Source organism: Dryobates pubescens, chromosome 33, assembly GCF_014839835.1.
Source record: "Dryobates pubescens isolate bDryPub1 chromosome 33, bDryPub1.pri, whole genome shotgun sequence".
Lineage (NCBI taxonomy): Eukaryota > Metazoa > Chordata > Aves > Piciformes > Picidae > Dryobates > Dryobates pubescens.
In genome coordinates, this window is record NC_071644.1 from 8,794,602 (window position 1) to 8,819,088 (window position 24,487).

The 24,487-nt window shown below is 48.7% G+C and overlaps 1 protein-coding gene across 2 annotated transcripts in view; it reads left to right on the forward strand.

Annotated features, from left to right (window-relative positions):
- Window positions 1–24,487, forward strand: part of PRDM16 (PR/SET domain 16) — a 283,417-nt gene that overhangs the window by 98,753 nt on the left and 160,177 nt on the right. For both annotated transcript variants that reach the window (XM_054175853.1, XM_054175854.1), the window contains exon 2: window positions 13,073–13,422. In XM_054175853.1, coding sequence (XP_054031828.1) covers window positions 13,073–13,422 — 350 coding nt within the window. The remainder of the gene's footprint in view (window positions 1–13,072; window positions 13,423–24,487) is intronic.

Below are 24,487 nucleotides of genomic sequence, written 5' to 3' on the forward strand. Positions count from 1 at the left end.
GCGCTGCTGAGGCAAATGCAAAGCGCAGCCTTCCTCAGGGTGGCAAAAAAAAACAACCCCAAGGAGGAGAGAGCCATTTCTCACTGTTGGTGCCAAGCCCTGCTCCTTGTTATGCACTAGAAAATGGGTGAGCTGGGCTGGAATGCTGCTTGCTGGGGCTTTGGGGCTTTTTGTTGGGTGGTTTTGCTTCCCCCCCCCCCCTTGTTGTTGGCTAGGGCTGGAGAAATCCAACTTATATTGTGGCATTAAAATGTGTGCCTGTGTGCCTCTGAAAACACAGCTCTGCTTTTGACACCCACCTCACGGCTCGCTCCTCTGTCCTGCATTGATTCACTGATTCCCTTTTATTCTGCAGAGTCTGTTGACACTGTCCCTTCCCTTCCCTCGCTCTGCCCTCCCCTGCCCTGCTCCCCGCCCGGGGTCCCTGTGCCTGGCTCCCGTTAAGGTGCTGGAAATTGTTATTGATTAATATTAATATTTAGCCTGTTTGTGCAAATGTCTCTCCCCCCCCCCCCCTTGCTATTAATCTGCTATGTTAATAACGCCAGGAGAGTCCTGTCCTGGACCCTGGGGAACCCACAGTGAGCGGAATGACAATGAGACGGTGACAACAGCCGAAAAGCTTTCGCTTGGCAAAGATGTGAATTCCAATTGCAAGGTCTCCTTTTGGAGACTTACAAATGCTTTATTCTCGCTCTATGGTTTGACATCCAGGACTGAGAGAAATCTCCAGCGTGGTTTGTGAGCGTTTGGAGAGCTGGGCTGGCTGCATGGATTTATTTGTTCTCAATAGGTACCATTGCTCTTAGCTGAGGATTTATCTCGCGGCCGGTCTGGGAGTTCCACTTTACTGCCTTTGCAGCAAAGAGATTTCTCTGCGCTTGGACCAGTGCTGGAGTTTTATAGATTTGATTTTAATTATTTTCTTTCCTGAAGGAAGGCATTTTGTGGTAAAAAGAAAGAAAGGGTTGGGGAGGGGGGGGTGGAATAAAGAGGCACTTCTGATTTGCTCTGCGGAGCGCAGCACTTTCCTCAGGCTCTCAGCTCTTCCTCTCCAGATTTTCTTTCTCCTGGGTTATTCCCACAGATTCCTCCCAGCTGCCCTTGGACGTTTCTTGTGCTGCTTCTTTGGAGCTGTTCTGTTGGAAATAGTTCCAGAGAGGCAGAAATCCCAAAGCCTAATATTTCCCCACCACCACCCAATCACTTTATCAATAAGATATTAACCCTTTTATTATTATTATTATTATTATTGCTTTCACTTCCCTCTTGGATCTTCTGCATCCAACCAGGCACTGAATGATTTGGGGTTTTTCTTTTTTGAACAGAGCACAACTTGTAGCAATGCCATGGAATGAATTATTTTGGTTTTTTACACACAAACCCCTGTGGAAATAGCATTTAATTAATCTGTTCATATCAGAACTCACAGAGAGCTCATCCAATGAGTGTATTGGCATCAGAAGCTATGGGAAGATCATTTAACCGGCCGAGGAACAAAGCACAACTTGGAGAAACGTCACTGGAGTAATTTTTAGCACAGGTTATGGAAGTATCAATTTGTGAACATAACTTACAGGCAGTTAATTTATTAATGTGATTTAGAGACATGTGATTTATTAGCACAGCTTACAGGTATCTCATTCAAGCTATTAACAGACCTTAGAGGTAATTAATTTGTTAACATCAGTACATACAGAAAGAGGATTTGGGTTCTGAACATCACAACTGAGAGAAGGAGAAATAAAACTGAATTCATTTTTTTTCCACTCTCACAACTTCTAGGAGTAATTAATGCATTAACGTCACAACTCAGAGCCATCTCAGTCAATCAGTTTATTAACATCACAATTTGCAGGCATCTCCTTTAATTAGTTCATTGACATCCCAACTCAGGATTCATTTCTTACAGAAGCTGATAGAAATATAATTTATTAACCTCACAACTTAGGGAAATAGTTAATTGATTTATTATCAGCACAACATATAGGAATAGTTAATCAGTTTGTTAGCATTGCAACGTAGAGAAATAACTAACTTCTTACCACCCCAGCTTTGAGAGATATTTAATTAGCTGATTAGCATTGCAACACAGAGAATTAATTTATTATCACCACAACATATAGGAATAGTTAATTAGTTTATCATTGCAACATAGAGAAATAACTCACTTATTATCATCACAACTTAGAGAAATCTTTAATTAGTTTATTAGCATGGCAACACAGAGAATTAAATTAGCATCACCACAGCGTCTAGAAATACTTAGTTTATTATCATTGCAACATATAGAATTGATTAATTTGCCACCACCACAGCCTGTAGAAATAGTTAATTACTTTATTACCATTGCAAGACAGAGAAATGATTAATTCATTATCACCACAACTTGTAGAAATATTTAGTTCATTTGTTACCATCACAACACATAGAAACAGTTAATTAATTTCTTACCACCACAACTCACAGAACTAGTTAATCAATTTACTACCACCACAACTCACAGAACTAGTTAATCAATTTACTACCACCACAATTCACAGAACTAGTTAATCAATTTACTACCACCACAACTCACAGAACTAGTTAATCAATTTACTACCACCACAACTCACAGAACTAGTTAATCAATTTACTACCACCACAACTCACAGAACTGTTTCACTACTTTATTCCCACCACGACTGAGAGAGACCTTATTGAATTAAATCCTTTTTTTCTTTTTAACCCCACACCTCCTAGAAAGAGCATTGAATGACTACTGTATTTTTTTTTTTAAGACAACAAACCATTTAATTAATTTAATTAACTGATGGAAATGCCAGGGGCTGAATTTTATTCCCCCCACACCGGGCAGAAATGGCTTCCCGAACTCCAGCAGCCCCCGGACTGCCGAGACAGAGAGCTCAGGTGAAGCGGAGCTGTGGACCCCAACGTTCCCTACAGGGCTGGATTCCAAAAGCCTCTTCTGTGGAAACATTTTTTGATGCCTGGTAGCCTTTTACTGGAAATATAACCCTGGCATCGAGTGGAGACTCATTTGGACACTTTCCCTGCTGCTTTTACTAGAGGAAAATGAGTATTAAGGAGCACACTGAAAAGCTGCTGCAAGCTTTATTCTCCCTTTCTGCCAGCAGAAATCCCTACAGATATATATCAATAAAATAAAAGCCAAACAGGGGGGAAGAAAGTTAGGGTTTTTTTTTACTGAAAACCAAAGCCACTTTACATCCTCAATACCTCTCCTCCTTAACGGATCCTGAAGCAACTGATCCCGGGTCAGAAATGACATCTGCTGAACTCTGGTGCTCAGCCATTAGCTGTCCCTGCCGCTCGCTCCCGCTGCAAGGAGTTTGCTCTTGCTTTGTACGAGCAGGGCTGGAATCTGCTTGGAGAGGCACAGTCACAGTCAGGGCGAAACACAGCACAAAAGTGAGCCTTGAAAAATGGATCTGCAAACATGGCCAGGGTGTTCTGTTTGCAAACGTTTAGTTTTGATCACGAGCTTTTTCCTTTTCATTCCTCCTGCCTCCTCCTCCTGCCTCATCCCTCACTGTCTCCCTCCCTGAATAACTCTGCAGTTCTCAGGATTCTCCAGCACTAAATAGCTTTTTAATGCGTTCTGCAGCAGTTCTGCATTAGACAGAGGTTCAGGGAAGTTTCATGCATTGTGTCCTTAAACACCAGTTGCAAAGTGGGAGGACGGAGAGGCAGCCTGGGGCACTCGGTCGGCAGGAGCTGGGACACTTTCCTGGAAGGAGAAGCACACAGAGCTTGCTCTTTGCTGGGATTTTGCAGGGGTGAGGTCTTCAAATGTGTCTGCTTTGGACAGGAATAAAAATGGCCCTGAGCAAAGGAGCGTTCAAGGGTGGCATAGCTCAGGTGAGCTCCCCAGAGCGGACTCTGGTTGCCACCAAGTGATGCCCCTGCGCTCCAGGGAGCTTGGCAGTCAGGGGCTGCCAGTTTCTGCTGCCTGACCACTCACTTCCAGGATCCTTCTCACAAAAACAGCCTCTGTGTGAGCAGAACAACGACTCAAAGGTCAGAACAGATGGTGTGGCACTCCTTGGGTGCAGTGGCATGTTGGCAAAACCACTTCCCATCCGTGACCACTTCCCTCCTTCTGTGTTTATTACCCAAGTCTTTTTTCAACTGTAAAACCTCTGAAGATGCAGAGTTTGCATGAATGAATGAATGAATGAAAGGGGAGGGGGAGGAAAAAAAGCCATTTCTAAATGCTCTTTCAAAAGCAAAATTTACTTTTCCTCCTGTGGAATTAGAGTTGGATGGAAAAAATCTTTGAGAGCATTGCTGCAGAGTGTGAGAACCATGCAGAGCCCTGGCCCCACATGTGTGCAAGAGGCTGCTCCTTGGCACTTTCTGTTTTGGTTGCTGAATGTTTGCTTCCCGACCCAGCAGCCTCCAGCAAATGCTGCAGGCACCAGCAGAGTTTAGCTGGAGGAGGAAGGTTGCAGTGAATGGAAGGAAAGGAAGAAATTGGGTAACAGACTCAAGGAACTTAAGTAACTTACTCATTTTTTATTGCCCTTTCTTTCCAGCCACTGCACTTAGATGAATATTGTCTGGGGATGGAGGCAAAGCCATTTCTGAAGCATTTGATGATTCAGTCCCATCCTTAAGGAAAGAGAAATAACTTTTTGTTGCCACAACTCGGGCACTAATTTGCTTCCTTTCTGGCAGAAGCAAAGCCAAACATTTCAGACCAGCCTCCAGAGATGGTCTTGCACTGATTTTTAGGTCTTTGGCTTTTATGTGCACAGTCTTTAGGCTGCAGACTCCCTGTGTGGCAAGGGAATTGTGCCCTGGTAGGTGAACTGCCTTGCCAAGAGTTGGTTACCTCACCAGCAGAGTGGCTTGGAAACTAGTCCTAGATGACCTTGCTGGAGTTGTACTGAGGGTTGTGTTGGACACCTTGGCTTTGTTTTTGTGAGGCTGCCCTTTGCAAAGCACACTGCTGACCTGCATCCTGGAGGATGTGAGCCTGTGGGAGACAACCAGCTCCTGGTGCTGCAGAGTGCTTGAGCTCTGTGGAAATCAGGACCCAGGCTTTGTAACCAAGGCCAGCCAGCTCCAGCCCAAGTCAGGGAGTAGCTTTCTGATTCTCTATTGTATTTCAGCTGTGGCCATCAGGTGGCAATCTGATCACTAGGATCATTCACTGTTCTGAAGCCACTCTTGAGGTGGTTTGGTGCTTTCCTGTGTCCTCTGTGATTTAGAGATGTGTCTTCTGAGCGCTGGGCTGTGCCTGGCTGGCAGCTTTCTGCCCACTTCAGGACAGGGCAAGAGCTGGTGGCAAGGCCCTTGCAGAATTCCCACTGGAGTGAGGCAGGACCTTGTTGTAATCTACCTGCAGTGAATCCTAGATGGGCAGCACCACACTCAGGGGTAAGGAGCCCTGGCACTTGGCAGTGGTAATCTGCTTTGCTTAGTGGAAGTATTTGCACTCTTGGCTGGTACAAATTCAGTGTTTATGGTTCCATCCAAGCTCTGGCAGTCAATAAATGGGTCATGAAAATGTCTTTAGCATGCTGAAGGTACAGCAAATGGAGACAGAATCCTGTCAGCCCAGAGTGAAAGATGTAGGTGGTCTTGGTTTCTGGAGCTGTGGAATATTCCACCCTTCCTTTCTAACCTAGCTCTCTATCAAGAATGTTTTGGGTTGCTTGCTTTGTTTTCTTCTCTGGGGAATGTTTCTAAAGGAGCATCCATACAGCTCAGGAACCTTGATGCTTCTGCTCCTTTGCTCAAATTCTTTTCTTGGGCTTGGGGTTAGCAAAGGAAGAGTTCAGTGGCTGTCTGCAATCCTTCTCCTTGCTGTTCTTTTTACACATACCTCGTATTGGTACAGACCCCTTGGACAAGAGCATCCTCTGACCAGGCAGCCTTGGGGAGTTACAGAGTCATGGAATTGTTTTGGTTGGAAAAGCCCTCTGAGACCACTGAGTCCAAGCAGGCTGTTGTTATTTTAAGGCCAAGTGAAGTGAGGTGTTTCCTGTGAACATCCCATTCTGGAGCTGTCTGCCAAATGTGAGCTCGGAAAGTCACCCTGCTCAGCCAGCAGCACAGAAGTGTGGCACAGGCTCAGCCTGGGGTTCTCCCTGCTCTTGCTCCTCTCACTGCTCTCCACGGGAGCTCTGAGTACAGGAGGAGTTTGGGCCCAGTGTGGTCAAGGTCAGTGAAGTTCAAGGCAAGTTGAGCTCACCAAGCAGATGCTGGCTGCCCAATGTCAATCCTCTCTTGGTGTGCTCTGCAGGCATCCCCTGTGAAGGGGCTGGGGATGTGCTTTGCAGTGGCTGTGAGGGTAGAAGATGCTTTAGTCACAGCAGATGGTAGAGATTTGCTGAGCAGAAATGTTATATTGCTCTGCCATTGAACATTCTGATTGTTTGGATTCTAATCCCATCTTAGAATGATAACTTTGCCAGCCCCAGCCAAACACAAACCCCACCAAAAAGCCACCCAAGCCCTGACACCGTGTTCCTTCCACCACCATTTCCTTTAACATCAGACTTTCTTTTCCTTTCCTTACAGCTGCTAAATAGATTATTCATGAGGTCTCTCACCAGTGCTAAAGCATCACTCTCATTGTCACAAGAACCTCATTGGTGTCACACAGATTTTAAGCCTCTGCCCATATCTGATTATCTGTGGAAACAACCTTTCAATGGGGGCTTTTTAGCCAGTAATTTAGTTAGCCAGCTTTGAAGGACTAATTTTAGTTTCATGACAATAACAATAAGGTCAAGTTGTATTTCTGTCCTGCTTTTCACATAACCAGACATTCCAGAGTGCTGAAATACTTGCTGCTAGAAGAGGGGCAGATGTAGGACAGCCTGGTTGTCAGCAGGGAATGGCCACATCCCACCAACAGCTCGGGAAGAGCAGCCAGCCCCTCTGGGATGGAGCTGGGCAGAGCTGAAGGCTGCTCCTCAACAAGGAGGTGCTCTCTGCTTTGATTTATTTTTAACCAGTTGTGTTGCATCCAGAGCAACGCTGCGAGGAGCTGGGAGGTTGATAAAGGGCACGGCAGGCGGCGAGGGCAAGCTGGAAGGCTCTGAGAGGCCCTCTCAGCAGCTTGATAACCTTGTTTCAGGGCAACTCCTGCAACAGGAGGTCGCTCAGATGCGGGTTCAGCTTCAGAGTGAATGAAAATGTGATCAGGAGTGGCCTGATGTCCCACAGAAGACAGGAAGCCAGCAGCGCTCGGTGCCGAGGTCTCTTTGTGCTTCCCTGGTATCACCGAGAGCGTTCGCAGGTCGTGCTCCACTAAACCTGGTTTTGCTTTTCAACTCGGTTGGAATTCCTGTTTCTTAAGTGCAGAAGAGGCTAATCATAGAGGAGAAAATAATTTGACTTGCTAATACCAGGAGAGAAAAACATTTACAGCAACCACAAGTATTTTCAGGCTCCTGGAGCAGATCCTGCTTATGAAAGCTTGTTTCTGGCGAGGTGTCTGAGGCAGGAGGGCTGCACTCTCCAGCAGAGGAAACGTTTGTAAGCTGCAGCAGGCACCTCTCTGTATTGCTCAAAAGCTGGAAGCAAGGGGGGGGGGGGAGGAATGTTGGCAAAGGAATCAAAATCCTCTTCTTCAGTAAAGTCTCCACCAGGTTTCTTAGGCATGAACTCAGGAAAATCTTTATTGGGCATAGAAAAAAACAACATAAAAGGAGAGGAGAGAGGCAGAGATGTGCCTGCAGACAGAAGGTGCATTCTGAGGGGAGAGCTGGGGGCTGTGTACCTTCAGCCCAGCCTTGCCTTTGCAGCTATTCTTCCCTGATGGTCTCCCTTTGGCAGCCAGGGCTCTCTTCCGTGCTGCAGCGAAAAGTGTGATTTTTGTTGGGTGCTGTTTCCCCCCCGATGACATCAGAGGTCAGTCATTAATATGCACTGTGGGAGTCCCTCTCACTGCTGCCTGGGCCACAATGAGGCAGTTGTTGGACTTGTTATCATAGTGGAAACTACTGTGCAATGAAAGCACAGTCATGCTGCCTCATGTTTAATTGAGAGATGGCAAATCTGTTCCCAAAATACTTCAGCTCCTTGTATTGGATGACAAATGTGTTTTTCTTTTCCCCTTCATCTGTTTCCCTCCCTCTCCCCCCTTTTTTTTCTTCTTTTTATTTTTCTTTTTTTTTTTCCCTCTTTTTCCTTTTTGGATGAAAAAACCAAAACCCCACCTCCCTCTTTTGCTCCATGTGAATGCTGCAGCTCAGCAATTGCCTCCTCTTGGAACAATCCCCAAACCACCCTACCCTCCCACTCTTAAGCTTCCCATCTCTGATGTATTTTGGGCTCCCTGGGACTTCGTGTGTTCAGAGCTGGTTGTGTTACTTCCTTCATGGCTGGGCTGATGTTTGGCATCATCATAGGTGTGTGCTTGTAGGACCTGGTCAGCAGGGATCATGGAATCGGAGAATTGCTTGGGTCAGAAAAGCTCTCTGAGATCATCCACTCCAACCAGCAACCCAACACCACCATGGCCACCAAACCATGGCCCCAGGTGCCATGCCCACAGGTTTCTTGGACACCTCCAGGGATGGGGACACCACCACCTCCCTGGGCAGCCTGTGCCAGTCCCTCACCACTCTTGCAGCAAAGAAATTGTTCCTCATCTCCAACCTAACCCTCCCCTGGGCATTTCCTCTCCTTCTATCACCTGATGCTAGGGAGAAGAGACCAACCCCTACCTCACTCCACCTCCTTTGAGGGAGCAATGAGGTCTCCCCCTCAGCCTTCTCTTCTCCAGAATGAACAACCCCAGTTCAGTGTTGAAGGAGCTGGGTAGTAACAAACATCTCTTTTTGCTCTGGGAGCCAGAGAATGGGAAGGAAATGCTGCTCTGTGCTATACATCAGTTAATGGCTGGAATTCCATGGCTCCAAGCTGATGGGAACATTTAATTCAGGATTAATTTGTGATTAATAACTGTGGGTTTATTGTGCTGCAGCTACAACTGAATGGAATTGCATGCAAACCATTTTTTGCTTTGCAGAGGGTGAATCATCATTTCCTCACTGATGGCTGCTTTGGGATATTGCTTTTTAGCTTTACTCTTTTTTGGGGGCTGTTTTTTTTCTCTTTAATTACATTTTACCCAGCTTTCTGTTGAGGCTGCAGTTCCCTTGCCAGCTACACTCCCTGTGTTTGGAATGAAGATCAGCTCTGCTCAGTTCGATAGGAGGCAGGAGGGTATCAGCTCATCGCCTTCAAGTCCAACAGAGTGCTCTAACCTGCTAATGAGAGCCCCAATTAATGGGGCAAAAATTTGGAGAGAGAGGAATTAGGGAGGGGAGGTGGATTGGGGCTTGAGGAGGGCAGATTGAGGCTGGAGAGTAGGGAGAAATTCTTGAGAGTGAGGATGGGAAGACGCTGGAACAGGTTGCCCAGGGAGGCTGTGGCAAACAGGGGGTTTGCAGAGAAAATAAGATGTGAATTTTATGAGCTATGAGCACAGGACTGTTGTAAGAGGAGAACTTTGAAGCCATAAAAACTGAGAAATTCTCCCAAATCAATGATTTTGTGGTGCCTGAGTAATTGTTAAGTGCAGAATATGATGTTGGAGCATTGTGCTTTGGATGGTAAAAGGCTCTGCCTGGCAGCAGCAAGCTGAGGAGATAAACATATCCCAAAGGTGAAGTCTGTGGGCCTTCAGCTGGGTTCTTTGGAAAAACTCCCTCTGGATTTAGCCCTCACTTGGATGCTCCTGGAATCCTCCAGGCAGTTCTAACTGCAGGCAGTGCAGAGAAGTTGTGGAGAACCCACAGATGGTCGAGTCAGGAGTCTTCAAAGGGCTGCAAACACCCATTGCAGGGAAAGATATTCTATCCTATGGAGCTCATTCAAGAGGTTAAGAGGTGACATCCTCAAAAATTGAAAAGGGAGAGATGTTGAATGCAGAAGGTAAAAAGGAGGCAGAGGCTTGCCAGGGAGAGAGGAAACAAAGGGACTCATAATTCCCCCATTAGCGCTTGCTGCCGGGCTGCGTGCTTTGTGTCTGCGTGTGGGGGGTGCTGCACCAGCCCTTTCCCCTGGAATTCCCAGGAATCGGGAGTGAGCAGAGGTGCTCAGTGCTGTCTGAGAGCAGAGAGCTTTAGCAAGCCTTGGAGGGCATTCCTGGACAATCCTAAAGCTGCGGGTTTTAGTGGAGCATCTTTTGAGGTGCTCTGAGGGGTGCTGTGCTCTGAGTGGTGTGGGTTTGAGACAGCAGTTTACACTTTCTTCAACCCCCCACCCCCTGCTCCCCTCAATTCCTTCTTTTGGCTGCCCAAGCAGGGTTTCAGAATGATCACTACACCTAACCCTGTAACATCAAACCTTCAAAACCCGAGGCACTGAAAGATTTTGTGAATGGAAATGATGGAGAGATTTGGGCAGCCTTAAGGAGCTCAGGTTCTTGACTTCCCAGCAAGCTGGGAGAGGCTGATGGGAAACACTTCTGTTGGAGCTGAAGCCTGCTCTGTGCTGGGGCTGCAAAACCCTGCTCTGGGTCTGTGCACTCAGGAAACCAAAATAATCTCATCTGGAGCAGTTCTGGTGAAGGTTCTGCCATGGCAGCCTTGCAGCCCAAAGGCTCTTCTGCCTTTGGAGTGAGGGGGAGAAGGTTTTCCTCATTGATCAGCTAAGACCTGGGGTCCATCTTCCAGCTTGCTCAGCAGGTGTTCCTTCTCTCCATGTCTATGTCTCACCTCTGTAAGCCATTCCTCCTTGTATCCCCTGGGAAGCCCTCTGAAGCAGGAGCTCTCTTCTAGGCAGGGCTGGGTGATCAGACTGCTGAGCAGCTTCCAGCACTGGCATCACAAAACCTGCTGCTTTTCAGGAGTGCCTTCCAGACACAGTCTGCTTTGACTGGGGGAGCTTCACTGCAGCCAAGGCCATGGGAAATAATAATAATGGGAAAATGTTATTAATTTTGTCATCACAAACCTTAAATGTCAAAGTTTTGTGTGGTCAGGAAAGCAAAGGAGGAAAGGGAAGGATTCATTTTGAAGCATCACAGAATGGTTTGGGTTGGAAGGGACCTTTAGAAGTCACTTGGTCCACCTGCCCCCTGCAGTGAGCAGGGTTTGGTCCTGAGGACAGAAAAGAGCAGTGGATTCCTGGGCTCCAAGCTCTGACATCTGCTCAGCTGCCATGGCCCTGCCTTTGCTGGCCCTGTGACAGAGAGGGAAGGGTCAAAGCAGAGCTCCAGCTGCCTGGTCCAAGCTCCTGGTAGGGCACTGTGGCTGAATCTGTTAGAACTACAGGTCCGTGGGACTCCTGGGATCCCACTGCTACAGGGAATGGCAGGAGGAAGCCCCAGGGGTCCTACCTTGCAAGATCAACCTCTTTGGTTGAGCCTTCAGTGAGTTTGGAGGGGAGGAGGCAGTTTCTTAGCAGAGCTGCACCCAGCCAGCAGGATGGTGCCGTGAAATCAGTGCAATGCGTGTCTGAAGGGAGGGGGCTGGGTTCAGCAGGGCAGCAGTTTCCACTTAAAAGCTCTCCTCTGAACGCTTCTCAGTCAGCTCCTTGCTCACAGCCTTTTGCTGTTAGTTAGTTTTCTTTCCATGCACTCTGGTAAACACATCTGAGCAACCCGACCTAGTGTGAGGTGTCCCTGCCCATGGCAGGGGGGTTGGAGCTGGATGATCCTTGAGGTCTCTTCCAGCCCTGGCACTTCTGTGATCTGCCATTATTTGGGGGTTTTTTTGGCAAGTGATGGAAGAGGAAGGGCTTTCTGAAGAACATTTTTAGACTGGATGCCAGGAAGAAGTTGTTCCCCATGAGGGTGGTGAGAGCCTGGCACAGGTTGCCCATGGAGGTGGTGGAAGCCTCCTGCCTGGAGGTGTTTGCAGCCAGGCTGGATGTGGCTGTGAGCAGCCTGCTGTGGTGTGAGGTGTCCCTGGCCATGGCAGGGGGGTTGGGACTGGCTGAGCCTTCCAACCCTAACAATTCTATGATTTTTAGCTTGTCCAAGCCAACATCAACCCAGCAAAGGGCTGCATGTTGCAACAGGTTTGACACTGGCATTGACTTGGGCTTCTCTGAATTTGTTGCTGGAAAATGCAGCTTCAAAAATCCCTGCAGCATTAAGGGTGTTTGCTTTGGGGGGTGGTGGTGTTTGTTCTCCACACACACACACATTCCCTTCCTGTCCTTCAGGTCAATTTGATTCCCAGCCTGTTGTAGGTACTGGGCTCAACTGTGTTGTGCTGGAGATGCTGGGGATGAAAGATCTGCCCTGGTATTTCTAACTGGATTCATAGAATCCTAGAATGGGTTGGGTTGGAAGGGACCTTGAAGATCATCCAGTTCCAACCCCCTGCCATGGGCAGGGACACCTCCCACCAGCCCAGATTGCTCAAGGCCTCATCCAACCTGGCTTCTAGGTAGAAATGTTACCTCCTCCTTACCATTTTGCCTTTACTCTACACACATCCTGCTCCAATCTTCTGTGTTCTGTGAGATTTTTGGTTCTACTGCTTGGCAGAACTGAAGTTGAGGCTTAGGAAAATCAGCTGCAGTGCAGTGCTGAGATGTGGCTGGAAAGGTCACATCAACCACAGCTTTTGTGTGCCCAAGAAACCTAATACCAAACAAATAGCTCCTGCCCAGGAAGGTCATGGATGCCCCCTCCCTGGAGGTGTTCAAGGGCAGGCTGGATGAGTTCTTGAGCAACCTGGGCTGGTGGGAGGTGTCCCTGCCCATGGCAGGGGGCTGGAACTGGATGATCTTTAAGATCCCTTCCAGCCTAAACCATTTTGTGCTTCTTTGGTTCTGTGATTTCTGTTGCTGAGAGACAACCCCTCCAGCGACCCTGCCCCAGCAGGAGGTGACAGGCCGGCAGGGAGCTCCCATCTCCTCCTTCAGCAGCACCGAGTGTTGTGCACCCAGCAGCAGTATTCCCCCCTCAGCCCCAGCTGAGCTCTGTAGGCGAGGGCTCTCTCTTTTTGCTTTCCCCCTCTCTCCTTAAGGCATGTGAAGAAGGCTTTGTGAACCTTTTGTCCCACGAGGAGGCTGCCTGATGTTCACCTGAGTGTTTCAGTGTGTTTTGTTCTGCTGTTTCCCCTTTTAGGTGACAGCGAGATTGTAAATAATATGTACGAGACCGACCCCGATCTCCTTGCTGGCGAAAGCGCAGAGGAGGAAACAGAGGACAGTATTATGTCCCCCATCCCTGTCGGACCTCCATCACCCTTTCCCACCAGTGAGGACTTCACTCCCAAGGAGGGCTCACCTTATGAAGCTCCCGTCTACATTCCTGATGACATTCCAATCCCACCAGATTTTGAACTCAGAGAATCTTCGGTCCCAGGGGCAGGGCTAGGGATTTGGGCCAAAAAGAAGATTGAAGTTGGGGAAAGATTTGGACCCTATGTGGCAGTACAGAGGAGCACATTAAAGGAAACAAACTTTGGATGGGAGGTAAGCGTGTGGAACGTGCTAACCGCATTCATTTGTCTTCTGTGCGAGCTGCGCCCAAAGGTGGCCTGGGGCCGCGAGCGGCGACTTTGCTCCTTGCCGTTATCCCCACCCCGCACCCCCCGGTGGTTTAAACAGCAGCAGAAAGCCTTTGTTAAGAGTTCTTCTTGGGCTCCCAGCACTGCTCTGGCACCACTTTGAGAAGGTTGGTTTGAAATGCTGTTGGGTCACTTTTTGAAGTGCTTGTCATTCCCAGCTCGTGTTCAGAACTTGTCGCCGTGGAGGGAGTGTGATTAGTCGCATCATGTTCTGTGGTTGGGGCTCTTACCTTTGACTTGCAGCCCATGTCAGCTGGGCAGCTGCTATTAACTGGCCAGGGAAAAATCCCTTGTACCCATTACCACCCTCTGTGTTCTTCAGTTCCTGCAGCAAAGATAAAGAAATGTGAAAGTCATTTCCCCCTGAGAGCCAAACAAAACCCAGCCTCCAGCAGGAAATCTGCTACCCCTCAGCTCCTCTCCTTCTCCCTGCTCTTCTGGGGCTGTTCCTGAAATCATCTTAGTCTCTTCTGCTCCTGTGTTCTGGCTTTGAAGGTATCTGTAACCCTAGGAAACATTGAAGTCATTCAGTAATTGCCTGGAGCAGCTTGGTGTAGTGGGAGGTGGCCCTGCCCAGGGCAGGAAGCTTGGAACTAGATGAGCTTCAAGGTCCTTTCCAACCCTTTCCAGGGAGCAGGGCAACACAGCCTGGCATTTGTGCTCTGTGACCACAGCCCCAGCTCAGTGCATCCAGTATCCAGTCCAGGATGTGTAATGGACTCTCTGCTGGAGCCCTGATGCCCACCCCAGCACTGCAGACCCCCTCCTGCTCCCCCATCTGCTGCCTCGTGTCTTGAGACTGCACCTGGGAGCAGCTGGCTCAGAGGGCTTTGGCTGCTGCTGGCCAGGCCAGCCCTGTCCCTCAAAATATGGGGAAACTGCATTTGGCCTCCCTTTTCCCTGGGTCAAGCAGTAACTTGGCCTGCATGCTCCTTTGGCCAACAGCTGATGTAAAGCCATTAGAGATGCTGCTGCAGTAAGGAGAAGGGGAGCAGCAAAGGATAGAACTGTGAGACTCAGCAAGTGGAGAAGCCAAGAGGGCAAGCACAGAAGCTCTTTTTCTTGGCAAGCAAGGTCAAAAAGGCCAAAGTTAAGCATTAACATTCTAAATGGTGTCTGATTATATTTACACTCTTGATTGTGAGGTCTTGGAACATCAGTGAGCAGTTAGCTTCTCTGAAGCCCCAAGAAGTTTGTCCAGATGGTTTTGTTTACTCTTTTTTTTTAACTTGTCCAAAGTGCAGGAAAAGACACAAAAAACCCTTGCTGTAAACCCCAAACTCAGTCATGTTTTGCCCTTGAAATGCCATGGAAATGCCTGAAGAGCTACAATCAAGAGTTTGGTTGAATGACTGAGTTGGGAGTTTCCTTTTCTCTCTCTCTCCTGGTACAGGAAACCTCCCAAAAAGAGGCTGGAGTGAGCTGGGGGTTGGTCTCTTCTCCCTAGCATCAGGTGATAGAAGGAGAGGAAATGGCCTGAAATTGAACCAGGGGAGGGTTAGGTTGGAGATGAGGAGCAATTTCTTTGCTGCAAGAGTGGTGAGGGACTGGCAGAGGCTGCCCAGGGAGGTGGTGGAGTCCCCATCCCTGGAGGTGTCCAAGAAACCTGTGGCCATGGCACTAGGGACCATGGTTTGGTGGCTGTGGTAGTGTTGGGCTGATGGTTGGAGTGGATGACCTCAGAGAGCTTTTCCAGCCCAAGCAATTCTGATTCTAAGGGCAATTCAGGTGAATGAGCCTGGATTCCCTTCAGAGGTTCATCCTGGTGCCAGCTGCTTCTCCTGTGAATGCCTCTGGAGAACATTTGATAACCATTGCTGCGTTGCCTTCGGAAGATGGAGGTGGGGGTGGAGGTTGTGAGGAGAGGGAAGGATTGCTGTTAATATCCTGAACATAGTTGTGTGTTTGAGGCAGCTGGAGATGATCTCCTGTGCTGCTCACCTGCAGGGCCCTCTGAAGCTAAGCACAATTGTCCTCTGGTGCAGGCAATGTTGATTACTGGAAGGCTGTGGTGTGGAGGTGGCTCCCCCAGAAAGATGAATTCCCTCTTTCTGACCCCAGTGTCTGTCGGTGGCATTTGTTGGCTGGGGGTTGGGTTGGGTGTCTGGGGGGAACAAAGTGCTGTCCTCCTTGGCTGCTGGAAGCCAGACCAAGTGTGAGCAATGCAAATCCTCTTCTTTTTCATTTCTCTGCCCTTGGCCAAGCTCTGTCCTTGTGCTTCAGATGTCTGATAAAGGTCTGTATTTACATTCACATGTTGGAGCAATGTTCCCTGTGCCCATTCTGCAGGGAATGCCAGGCCTGATAGGAGGCCTATCTCCAACCTCAGCCTGCATTGACTTTGTGATACTGTTTATTTTTTTGAGTGGAATTGAGCAAACTTTCCTCCTCCTCCTCCTCCTCCTCCTCCTCCTCCTGCTGCTGCTCACATTTCAGCGGCGTCCTTTTCTTCTCGGCCTTGGCAGGTACAGTGCAGACGTGGAAGGAAGGAAGGAAGGACTCTTTGTCCTCCATCAGATGTCCTCAAACACTGTCTTAGACCCACCCTGACACTCTCTTTTGCCCTTTCTTGTGCTTGCAGACACTTCTTGGAGTTTTCTGCTTCCCACTGTGTTTAAAGGCAGTTCAGAAACTCGTTTGCTGCCTCTCAGTGCCTTCAGCGTTTCACTTGGGAGCAAACCACCCAAATTACCTTCATGTGCTGAAGGGGAGTTCATGTGAGGACAGGATTCATGTAGGAAATAGTCTGCAATCACAGGATGCATCAGCTTGGAGGAGACCCTCAAAGGCCATCTTGTCCAAGCCCCCTGCAGTGAGCAGGGACATCTCCAGCTGGATGAGGTTGCTCAGGACCCCATCAATGTCACCTCAGGGATGTTGGTTCCCTCAGAGTGCAAGGTCAAAAGCCTTGAAGAGGTGCTCTAGGCAGCTTTAGCTGATGTCACTTGTGCTGGAGATGGTAACTTGGGGTTTGTTGCCATCCTCTCTTAGTAAAATGGAGCAGGCAGACGGTTGGCAGTGAGAGAAGAGAAGAGGTGAGGTGGTTTTTGTCACCCTGTAACTTGCTGACCAGACTTTGGCCTCTGTGTGTTGCTCCTTACAGCAGTGATGGCTCCAAGGAGCCCAATTCTTGTGGTGCACCACGAGTGGTGCTCCTGGTGCAGCCTGGCATCATCTTTTGTCAGTGCTTCTCTCTGTGACTTGTAGCTTTGTCCTGCAGGGACTTGAAAGCCAAAGGCTGCTGTAAGGCTTCATAGCCACAACTCCTGATTGCTTGATTGAGAGATTAATTACTGCTAGGCTTGAGCTGCCTGCTCTGTTAGGGACCTTGGTGCCTTGAGAGTGTATTTCTTTCAGTGTCTTTAGAAGTTATCTCTTCTTCACACCCAGCCACCTTCTCTGTCCATATTTCTCAGTTCATTTCCTGTGGTTTAGCCTCCTGATAATGGCACTTCTGTGGACACCCCACCCACCCAAATCCTGAAACCTGGGCTTTCTGTGTTTGCTTTTCAGTAGTCATCACTTCCTTCACTTTAACAGCATTCCTGCCTTCTGCACAAGAAACAGTTCTTGCCCTTCATCACAGGAAATTTGTTGTCAGGCTTTGACTAAGGGTGGTAGAGGAGTGGTAATACCTGGGGGTGCTTCACACCAGGGTTTGGAATGGCCATTCAGTAGCTCAGCAAACCTTCACTATCTCCTTGCTTGACATCATTTTCCTCCCCATGTTTTCTCTGGGGACTCTGCTTTGGGGTTTGTTGTTGTTTGTTTTTTTCCCTTTAATAAATACTCCTGAAATCAAACCCCACCTACTGCTGAAGGGCTTTCAACAGGGGATGGCAGTGAGTGATTCAGGCTCATTTCATGCAAATAAAAATGAGATGTCTCATTCTGGCCCCCACCCCCTGGCAGGGATGATTCAGTAAGTGCTGGACAGGGCAGTGTGCTGTGTTTTCCCTCCCTGCCTCTCTCCCCAGCACCACTGTGCTGAGCACGGTTAGCTACCTATATATATATATATAAACCCCCTTAAAATGCACCACCCCAAACTCAAAGCCCTGTGATTATTTAGTGTGAGGTGATTGCATTTCTGCTCTGCCCTCCTGATCCTATTTCTTCCTTGCCTGCTGACACAGAACATCCCATTGAGAGCACCCCAGATAAATCACAGCTTCTTTTCACTTTATTGCCTCTGGGGCCATAAAAAAAGGCCCCCAAACCATACATAAATAAAAATCACATAATGGTTTTGATCACTCTGCTGAGCAAATCAAGATATTTATCAGAGCTCTGTTTAGTTTTGCTAATGGAGGGAAGGATGGGAATTGCATCCTGGAGGGAAATTTAGCAACAGGGAATCTGTAGGGAATTTGGAAGCAGTCAGATGGGTTGGAGGGTTAAAGATCATCCAGTTCCAACCCCCTCAGGTCACCCAGTTCCAGCCCTTCAGTTTAAGGGAAGTTTTGTGTCTCAGCAAATAGTCTCTCTTAAAATGTCCAGCAAAGCAAAGCAGCCAAAAACTGCATTTTGTTAATGGGATTCACACCCTGCCAGCTTCCAGTGAGGGTGAGGAGACCCTGGAACAGGTTGCCCAGGGAGGTTGTGGTTGTCCCCTCCCTGGAGCTGTTCAAGGCCAGGCTGGATGTGAGGTGTCCCTGCCCACAGCAGGGGGTTGGAGCTGGATGATCTGGAAGATCCCTTCCATCCCAAACCATTCTGCAAAGGATAATGATGTGTCTGGGAGGATCAAGAGCTTGCTGGACTCGAAATGTTCTCAACACTGCAATTGTAGTGCTGTAGGGGCTAGATGCTGTCCTCTCTCCAGGGAACAGCTGTGCTGAGAACATCCACAACCTGGAGAACAACTGTGCTGAGAATATCCACACTGCCATTTTCTCCACAGTGGTGGTGTTAGGAGACCATCCTGAGGAAGGGGAAGAGTCAGCTTCCAGGTCCTGTCGATTGTTAGGCTGTTTCCTTATGCTTGGTATGGAAACCACTTCGGTGGCCACTTCCTGCTGGCTTCTGATGCAGAAAAAGGGGCAGCAAAGAAAAAGCAGGGAGGGATGTGGGGCAGCTGCTGGTTGTATCAAAGGCAAACTCCCATTCCTTCAGCTCAGTCCATTGGGAGGGTTAATTGATTCATTTCCACCCTGGGTTCAAATGGAGAAGGAGCCACGTGAGGGCCAGGGCTGAAATTTGTGCCGGTTTGTGCCGTTCACCGAAACGCCTCAGAGTCAGGGTTAAAAGAGTGAAGCTTTTTTGGGCCCAGGAATGCCAAGATGTCTTGCTGTATCTTAGGCACTTCTCTAAAACATGGGTATATAAGGAATTAAGGGAAAAAAGAGAAGAGACAGGGGAAGGGAATGACTAAGAATACCTCCTGATATTTCTCCTTTATTTCCATAAGGGGTAATAACTCATGAGCAATCCGGCAGAGGGCACTTGCTTTAAATAGAACCTTCTGATTCACAAGCAGAAAAAGGAAATAAATATTTTCTTTTCATCTTTGGAGAGACATCCATGAATGCCAGCTCCTGAAGCAGGATTTTATCATCCCCACTTTAACACACACACACAAAAAGGGAGGAAAAAGCAAATCCCATGAAAAGCTCAGTGGTGACCACAGCGGTGAAAAATAGCTCTTGTCCTTGTCAGAAGCCTTGCAGGGCACTGCTGCTTCCTCTGGAATGTTAACCCACTGAGAAATCCAACCTTCATTTTGTCCATTCCCAGCAAAGCCTGAGCTGATGGAGCACTGGAACACAGCAGGCTGTTGTAAAGGAAATGATCAATAAGTTAGGGTTAAAGCATAAACGCAGAGAGGACCTCGAAGGAGGCTGCACTCTGTGGGCTCCTCTGTGAGCTGCAGCTTCAGAGGGTGGAAGCCATGCAAGAGAACTCAGCCAGCAGTTTGTAGGTTACTCCTGTGTGGTAATCAGGGAGGTGTTTGCTGTTTGAGCAGAGTGTCCTCCTGGTGCTTGTTGGGAGCTGGGACAGCATGGAGGAGTCCAGCACAAGCTGGATACAGGAACACAGCCACGCTCTTCAGGGAAATTGGGAGCTGTCTGCTGAGTTCTGAGCTGCTGCCCCTCCCCTGCTTACAGGTAGGGTCCCCACACCTCACCTGTGCCATCCCTTGCTGTGGAAGGGTTCTCAACAGTGGAAAGGTTTAGCTGGAGTTTTATAGGAGTCCTTTTCTTCTGTAGCTTACCCCTAGCCCCTCGGTCCCAGCACCCTCATGCAAAGACACTGGAGAAAGTCATTACTCAACTTTGAGTCAAGGCTTAAATGCTTAGGGCTGTGTTTAGACTCTGAAGGTTTGGGACATCAGCAAACCTTTCAGTGAACCTCCCTTCAGTTCCTGCTTACTTGTGATGCCTGAAGGGTTTAGATTCAACTTCTTGTCCTCGCTCTGGATGATACAAGGAGCGCCACCAGCAAACTTTCCAGAGTAAAATGTTCTGTTAATTACTTTGAGAGAGAAGGGAAATCACATTCTCTGCATAATTTGGCACCGTCCTCCTCTTCCCGTAGCAAACTGGGAGCAGCACCACAGATCTGGAGCACTGCTAAGTGTAGCAACTCCTCCTCTGTGGGATTTAGCACTTCACACTTTTTGGCACTGGGATTGCTTCTTGTTTGGCTCTGGAAGCGTGAGGGAGCTCTGTTGTATCTAGAGGTGAAATGGAGCCTTGGGTCTTTCGCTCTTTCTGAAGCAGTTGGACGCAGATGGGGCTTGCTCTTCATTTCATTATTCATCCTTTCCTCTCTTTGTGTACTGGGACCTGTAGAAAATGAGGCAGCCCTTGTGCTGCCAGCTTCCAGCTTTGCACACCCTGGGCTGTTTACCCAAGGAAGGTGTGAAGCTGGGTTTGAGTCACAGTTAGAAACATCATCGGAAGCAGCATGTCTGGAGGAGGAGGTCCAGTGGCCAGAGGAGGTGCCCAGCTGGCCAGGGAGGGTTGGAAGGAGCATTGCCATGCAGAGGGGTGTCTCTGGAAATGTTATTACTAATCCTGTGCTTTGTTCCTCAAGTTGTGACTCAGGCCAGCTGCGCTGCAAAGCATCCTTGTAAAACATTCACCTCGAGTCGCTCCTCATCTCCTGCCTCTCTCTGACAGCCAGCAGGCAGCAGGCTCGTTGGAGGCACAGGCCTGAGTGGGAGCTGGTTAGAGTGATTGGGTTCCAGGCTGGTAGTGCTGTGCTGGGACCATCTGATGTGTTTGCATTGATCAGAGACGTGCAGGTTCAAGTGGGATGTGTAAATAAAGGAGAGGCATTGACGGGGACAGTGCCTCTGTACACAGCAGGAGGCAGAGGCGGGCGAGCAGCTCGTCACAACTTGCCATCATTTGCTCTTTTTGCCCCAGAAATGCAGAAGGCATGCTTTAAAAAACCCCCAACCAACCACCTTTTTCACTGCAGGGTATCCTCACCCAGCCCTGCTGCTGTGCATGCTCCCTCCGTGGGGCTGATTTCAGCTGCTCTTGGCAGTGTGTGGCTGGCGAAGGAAACCTCCAGCGCCCCGCACTGTACAGTAGCTGATGCAGGAGGCGAGGAGCCTCAATCTTTAAGAGCCTCCTTTCTGTTCCGTGTGTTTCCTAACCTTTCTGGCGCAGGAAGTGCAGCCCTGAGCCCACTGGTGCCTGGGTTTGTGCTGAGGCAGTTTGCTCAGCACACAGGAGTGGGTATTTTCTTCCTTTTGATCTGATTAGCCAGCAGTATGTTTCTTCACTTTCAGATAATGCCCGGGCAAGGCATCGCTTCCATTGTACATCTCATTGTGTCTTCCCTGTTCAATCATGTTCAAAAATACCTACATTTCACCCTTGTCCCCCACCTCCCTTTTCCCATTTAGATCTCACTGAAGTCCATTCTACCTTATCAGCACAGTAATTTCATGAGCAGAGCTAGGATTTCTGCCGTTTAGGTCCCGGCCATTGTCTGTCGCAGCTGCAGTCAAGATAAACCCTCACCCAGAACAAAGTTGGAATGACCTTTTACAAGCAGAATCTGCCTTGTTTCCCTCCAGACTAATTTATCAGCCTTCATTTCAGCCTAGTCTCTCAGCAGAGGCCTGAAAGAACATTACAGAGAGCATGAATGAACAGGGGGATTAAGATGCTTGGCTAGTCCCTCTTTTTCATCAGACACCTTCTGGATTTACTGAGATGTAAGCTGTAAATGACCGTAAGTGGTGAACTGCCTTAAACTTGGAGCAAGGGAAAGGGGAGGGGGGGTGGTGTGGGGAGAATCACTGAAGCCAAATGTTTGGAAAAGGAGAGTGATGTGGGGAGTTGGCTAAACCTCCTGTCTCCAAGTCAGAAAGTGGAAGGGCTGAGCAGTGCCTGAGCTGCTCCAGCTCTGCTGGCTGCTGCACGCAGGGGTCGTGCCTCAGGGCCAGTCTGCCCCCGAGGGGTGCAGGGAGGGGGTACAGGCTCTGCAGAAAGCTGCCTGCCTCACACTGAGACGAGCTCCAGTGTTTTCAGAACTGTTAACAGGGCAGTCTTGCAAATTCAAACCCAGTTCACTGCTTTAAAACCAATTCTAAGAAGCCTGTTCCATAAGCGTGGCCCTAAAAGTAATTTCTTTGTGTGCAGGGAGCAGCAAAAGTTTTGTTGGGAGAATGATTTTAGTGCTGCAAGAGATGAAACTGTGTTTGAGTGAACGTGACAAGTGTCAAAGAGCTCGAGAGGAAAGAAAAGATCCACTTTTAGCTGACACCAGCCACAGTCCAAGGGACTTGCTGTGAGGAGAGGAGGGAATCCTCGTCCCTGGAAGGAGGGCAGAGCTGTCAGCTGCAGCCAGGGTGCATCTCCTGGCTGCACAACATAGGAGGATGTTGTTAGCTTGGGTGGAACTCTGGAAGGCTTCAGATATCTTTGTGCTGCTTACAGCTTTCTGCTGTCTTCATCTATCTTTTTGGTAATGAAAGAGATGTTTAACCACTCTGAAAGACTGCTGCTGCGCCGAGCTGCTGCTGCTGGGGACACCCCCTGTCTGCACAGCCTGAACCCTTGTGCTGGGTTGCTTTAGCTGAGGTGCCCTGGAAGCTTTTGCAAAGGGAAGAATTGAACACAGCTCCAGTGGCTTGGTCTTTGGGTTTTACAGCGGTGGCTGTGGCTAGGGCTGTGTTGTTCTGCTGTCTGTTGAGGAGCACGAAGGCAGCCTGGGGGGATGGAGCTTGCTTCCAAACCTGGTCCTGCAGTACCCCTGGGGTGCCTGTGGAATGGGACTGCTGGGTCTGGCTGAGTAGCAGAAATATCTAGAGATAAAAATCTAATGCCAGGAGATTTTGAAGCTTCAACAGATTAGTTGGTTTATCAGGAGGTTTTGGAGTATTTCAGCTTTTGGGGGGAAAGGAAGAGGCAGAGGATGGAACTGCAGGTGTGGGGGGAGCGTGGAAGCAGAACCACCAACTTGTGCAGTGTCAGGCAAATGGCAAACAGCAGCCACAAGATGTTTAGAAACAGATTGCAGCTAAAAAACCGAGGGTTTGAGATTGCTTTAAGGCTGTGAGGAGCTGAGGCTGCTGGGCAAGGCAGCATTTTGGCTTGGAGACTTTTACATCTCCCTGTGACCACACAGACCAATAAACCCCACTGCAATGACTGATGTTTGCCTTTCTGAGCAAGAAAAGCCCTCCAGATGCAGAGGCTTGTGATTAGAACAGAAACATCCAGACTCTTCCAAACCCTGGGAAGACCTCTGATATAATCTGAATACTTAGGTGGACATCCAGGCTTTAATTTCTGTCCTCAGCTGTGCTACTAACCCCTCTTGGTGCCTTTGTTTTATAGCTGGTGATATGGAAGGGTTGTGAGAGCTGATGCAGCCTTCTGCTCTCAGCAGTGGTTGTGTTTAATCTCTTACTGAGAAAGCTTAATAACATCCAAACACCACTCTGGGGAAGCCTGCACCGTGCTGGATGTTGCATTCCAACAGGTGTGTGCACCTCAGCCCTCCAGCACTCACTCAGCTGTGGTTCCAGGCACTGACTGACAGCCTCTTCCACTCTCAGGAATATCTTTTGCTGCTCACAAGTGCTTACAGCATCTCCAAACTCAGTTTCAGCAGTGTGGAGGGGAGATGAAAGGGCTGCCTGCCTTTGCTGGAGAGCTGTTGAGGCAAAATGCAGATACTTCCTTTAAGCAGGGCAGATTATTTTTGGCTCCTGTCCAGTTTCCTGGGAAATGGACAGAAAGAAGCTTAATTTCTTATAGCCCACTGCAGCTCTGCTTTAGGTTTTAATAAGCATCCAGGCTTGATTAAAAACAAAAAGCCAGGAAGTTGGGATTCTTGTCGAGTTGTCTGTGCTCTCTGGAGCAGAAACTGGGGGCTACTGCTAAGTTCTTCACAGACAGAAGTTAAACATCAAGGCTGGTGCTGACTGAAATGTCAATAACCCTGAAAAAAACTCAGTGAATGGGCAAAACCCAACCCATGGAGATAAATGTAAGGTCACATAATTTAGTGTGTGCAGGGAAGGAGGATGGAGGCTGTGTCTGTGCAATGCTGAGCTTCAAGCTGGCAGGCAGGAGGCAGGGAGGGGAAGCTTGCAGTCCCTGCTGGCAGCTCGCTGAAATCATCAGTGGTGGCCAAAACCAATCATCAGCACCCTGGGCTTACCAGGGAGGGTGCTGAGAAGAAGACAGAGGACATCACTGCGCTGCTACATGGACCTTGGTGTGCAGCCCTGGTGTGAGGGGAGGCAGAGCAGAGCTGGAGAAAGAACAGAGTAGGGCAACTAAAATTTCCAGGAGGACTGAGGAAGAAGTGGAACCCCTGGACTGGCTGAGTGTGGAGAGGAGAAGGTGCAGAGCAGAGCCTGCTGAAGTTAACACAATGGTGGGAGCATGGATAAAGAGGATTTGGAGATGCTGTGTAAGGAATAGTCTAATACTTGTAGCAGAAGCACCTGGTGAAGCTGGCAGCACAAGTGCTGAAATGAAAGGCTACTGCTTTGT